The sequence below is a fragment of the Coffea arabica genome, chromosome 2c (genome assembly GCF_036785885.1).
Source record: "Coffea arabica cultivar ET-39 chromosome 2c, Coffea Arabica ET-39 HiFi, whole genome shotgun sequence".
NCBI classification, from domain to species: Eukaryota; Viridiplantae; Streptophyta; class Magnoliopsida; order Gentianales; family Rubiaceae; genus Coffea; species Coffea arabica.
In genome coordinates, this window is record NC_092312.1 from 23,653,091 (window position 1) to 23,657,357 (window position 4,267).

The window sequence follows — 4,267 nt, forward strand, 5'->3', positions numbered from 1 at the left end:
TTGTTTGTGTAACATATGCCACAATATAACTCTTTCTAATGCACTAATGGAAGTGATACTTCCGGCTTTGGGTAAAATGTTATGAGTTATTATCAGATGTAACAGCCGTGGCAACACTTTCATATACGGCGCATAAAACTTAGTTTTTTTCCCCGTGTTCATAACTCTGTCACCATTTTGCCTAATCTCTCCAAGAAATTCTAGGTCATTGTACCCCTTCACAGCAAGCTTATCTACATTCTTTGCGCTAATCCGTTTATAGTCAACAGTGTATCCACTGTCAACCAACCCAAACTCTGAACACAAAACCTCGGTAGACACTGACACTTCTACATTCCTAACGACTGAACGCAGAACTGACTTCTGCTTATTTGCCCTACAGTTAGCATAGAATTCCCTAACCATCGCATCATAGCACTTGTCATTATTTGCCATCAAATTTAACAAATTTTGGGCATTCAGATATTCCGTGATATCAATACACTCACCAGCGAGAGCTTCTACGTCGACCCACATGCCTGCATACACTGGAAGACTCATACAGGCCTCCATGTTACTGCCTATGCTTGCTCCGGGATGCGATTCAATTGTTGAGTACTTTGAGCAACAGAGGAAGCGAACGCGATAAATCTACTTCTTCTTCGACCTTGCCGCGAAAAACTTTTCGAAAAGCTCCAAATTTCAGAAAGGGGGGGGAAAGCTTTAACCGAAACTGTTAAGTGTGTTTACACAACAACGGAGCTTTTGATGGGCTAAACAGGAGAAACGATGAGAAGTTCACGAAAGACAAGCTTTTTGTGGGATAATTGATGAGGCGGGGACGGGCGTGGAGGGGAGGCAAACCCGATTTACATATTCGAAAATCAACCCGTTTCGGTATTGGAGCGTGTATTCGAATCGGGTTATGCGCAAGCCAAATAACTTTGGCAGCAGATTACAATCTATATAATAACAAATGTAATTATGCTTTTATATAATTAATTAATATTATATACACATATATTATAAGGGATACCCTCAGAAACCTCCCCCGAATGTCCTTATGGAAAAATCATGAAATGGATAATTTATGGACGATAGCCAAAAAGAGCTCCCGTTTTATTCAACAACTTGTTTATTTTCATTTCATCCGATAAATAAATTTGTTTACGCAAAAATGGGTACTCTTTTCTTATAATAAAGGAGAGCCATAAAGAGCATCACTTTTATTGTAAATCGCGTTTATTTTTTATATTATCCGATAAATATATTTATTTCTGGAAAAAAGGGTACTCTGTTATTATAATGCAGGAAGACCATAAAGAGCTGGTCTTTTACTACAAAGTGATACTTTACAGACTGGGACCACCATTTGGATTATCAAATTATGCAAAGAAAATTATGTCATCATTATATATTTTTTGTTATGCATTGTATAATTATACTAATATATTATATCACTATACAGTATATTATACATTAATTAAAATTTTTTATAAATGTATATTATAAATACTGTTATAGTATATATTTACATATTACTATTTAAATATATTTATAAATGTATTTTATATGTGCATATAATTATAATATATATGTGTATATAGTAATATAAAATTAAAGATTAGCATAATTATATAATGCATTATATGAATATGTATAATAATTAATTAATTAAGTTGACAAAATCATTCAGCAATTTTCTTCCATTAATTTCATAAATCAAATCGTGGTCTATTCATCGTAGTATCACATTGTCTTAAAAGACAAGCTCTTTATGGCTTGCCTCCATTATAAGAACACAGTACCCTTTTTTGCATAAGTAAATTGTTTTGCAGTATCTAATCAACCACCATTTCGTTTGTACTTAGTAAACTTCTCACTTCACTACAGTATCCGTCACGTAGATCACTGCTGAGGAGTTCCCTCTTTACCTTCTAACTATCATCCTTTATTCTTACATTTCATACACGTTTGTCTACAACGGCGTTTTGTCGAGAAAATGTCAGAACATACAAGGGCCAAGATAAGCTGTTTATGTTTTCATACCAGTAGTATTAAGAGAGTAAGAAGTAGCGGTCAATTCAGTTGGCAAACATAAAAAAAGCGTAACGATGTGTTGTCAACATTCAATCTTACACATTAACGATATGGCAGGGCAGCACAAATTGCTCGAATTTCCTCATCGCAAGCGCACCCTTCACATGTACTCTCCTCCACTTCATCGGGATGCATAGGCCATGAAGATGTTTTCCTCTCATGTGTCATGGCACAACAAATGGGCGTTGGGTTTAGAAACACAGGATTCTTGACCCATATCATCCTCAGCAGCGCTCGCAAATTCTGACGGCAAAGATTCACTCTGCCTTGGAGAAGTCTGGATTTCATGAGCAGTCTCATACCTTTGCGCTTTAACCCGTCCCCACCAACAAAGATGTAAATTATTCCCAACGCATATGCAGCATCGGCATGGCCTGAATTAGCAGCTTCTTCCAGGTTTTCCAATGCTGAGTCCTCGTGCTTATCCGAAAAAAAATCAACCTAAGCAGTTCCAAGGTTGATATTACAGTCTTGCGAAATGTATGAGTAACCAAAAAGTTTAAAAGTGCAGGCAGAACAGTGGCGGCGAGACAACAGTTATTTACTGGGGCCCAAAGCTGCAGTAACCTGTTGTACGCCAATCTTTTGGGTGAAGTGTGCTGACCAAAATCACATTGAAGCTCAAATGAAAGAGATGATGTGAGCTTGGTGTAGAAATTTTGTAACTCAAGTATGGTTATGGAATGTTAGTTCATTACTATTCCATTTAAAACATTACCGAATTTTCCCATGACTATTGCGTCTTACGTTCCAAAGCAACCCAACTTACCACTCCTTTTCGGTACAAGGCTTCTGGATTTTTGCTTTGTCTGCACTTCTTCAAGAACCTCGACACTTTCTGGTTTTTTGGCCACGGAACGATTTCAAACCTGTCGAGGGACATCCGCTGGTAAATGTTCTTTGACTCGGAAACTTCGTTGAACAACTTACAGCTGCAAAATAATAGAAATGATCCATTAAACTAAAACGAAAAGCACAGAATGGAACAAGAATACGCCTCTTCCAGTTTGTATCATCCATAGCAGAACGAACCACAGTTTTGCCCGGAAAAGATCAGCGGATGAAGAAGACGCGACACGTTGAAGCACCTCGGATAGCACCTCGGTTGGAAGGGAGAGGATGGAGGTTCGTGAACTCCGTTTTTGTGCGTTGGCCATGACCGGTTAACTCCTTTTACTGGGCACAGTTTAGTGAATCCCTGAAAGCCCCAACAATGGAGTAAACTTCAAACAAAAACTACTTCCTCATAAAATCCAAAAATGATAGATCAGGTGTAATATCCCACTGTTTCTGGACATCCGACTAACCTTAGCGTTCGTTCGAACAGAAATGGGAAAGTGGCGACTTCTCCTGCAAACGACGCAACATTCTGTCGTCAAAAAACTGTCATCCGTAACATTTTTTCAAACCAACCAACGTATGTGTCAATACGGTCAATTCATCAGAACCGTAACAATACACCGATAGCAAGGGAAGATGAACAGTCATGAACTACACGTACATCGTAAATTTACGGGCGTTAATCGCATAGCAAAGGAGGTTCCACAGTGATAAACAGGGAGGGTTAGTTCGTACCTGTGGTCGTCAACCAACTCGTAGAAGCCGGTAGCACAGATTTGGCAGCCAGGTCGGGCGGGGTAAATGGCAACCAAAAGGTCGCGTCCGATATATATCCACACTGACTCCTCGTATGCTGCCACGAACGGGGTAAATGGCAACCAAAAGGTCGCGTCCTTCAAACTTGTCCAGACTGACTCCTCGTATGCTGCCATTAATGGGGTCGTAACCCGAACCCATTAATTGAGAAGGCGCACAAAGAGCTGGTGTTGACAAATGTTTGGGTAAATGCCATAAAGAGCTGGTGTTTTTCGTCTGTAACGCTCGAAATTCCACACTTTGGGGGGGGGAAGTTTAAACCGACACTGTTCAGTGTGTTGACACAACGGCGGAGGCGTTGATGGGCTAAACAGGAAAAAGGATGAGAAGTTCAAGTAAGACAAGCTTTTTGTGGGATAATTGATGTGGCGGGGACGGGCGTATCATCATGAGGCAAACCCGATTTACATATTGGGAAATCAACCCGTTTCGGTACTGGAGCGTGTATTCCGAATCGGGTTATGCGGAAGCCAAATTACTTTGGCAGCAGATTACAATCTATTGATATTAACAATTGTAATTATGTTTTTAT

At 39.4% G+C, this 4,267-nt stretch overlaps 1 protein-coding gene across 1 annotated transcript; it reads right to left on the bottom strand.

Annotated features, from left to right (window-relative positions):
- Positions 1-2,121: 2,121 nt before the first annotated feature.
- On the bottom strand, positions 2,122-3,851 carry LOC140035559 (putative F-box protein At1g67623). The gene is made up of 3 exons (XM_072076829.1): positions 3,655-3,851; positions 2,849-3,011; positions 2,122-2,520 (listed from the first exon to the last, which is right to left on the bottom strand). Exons 1-3 carry the CDS (start codon positions 3,849-3,851, stop codon positions 2,122-2,124), a joined length of 759 nt encoding a protein of 252 aa, XP_071932930.1.
- Between the last annotated feature and the right edge of the window lie 416 nt (positions 3,852-4,267).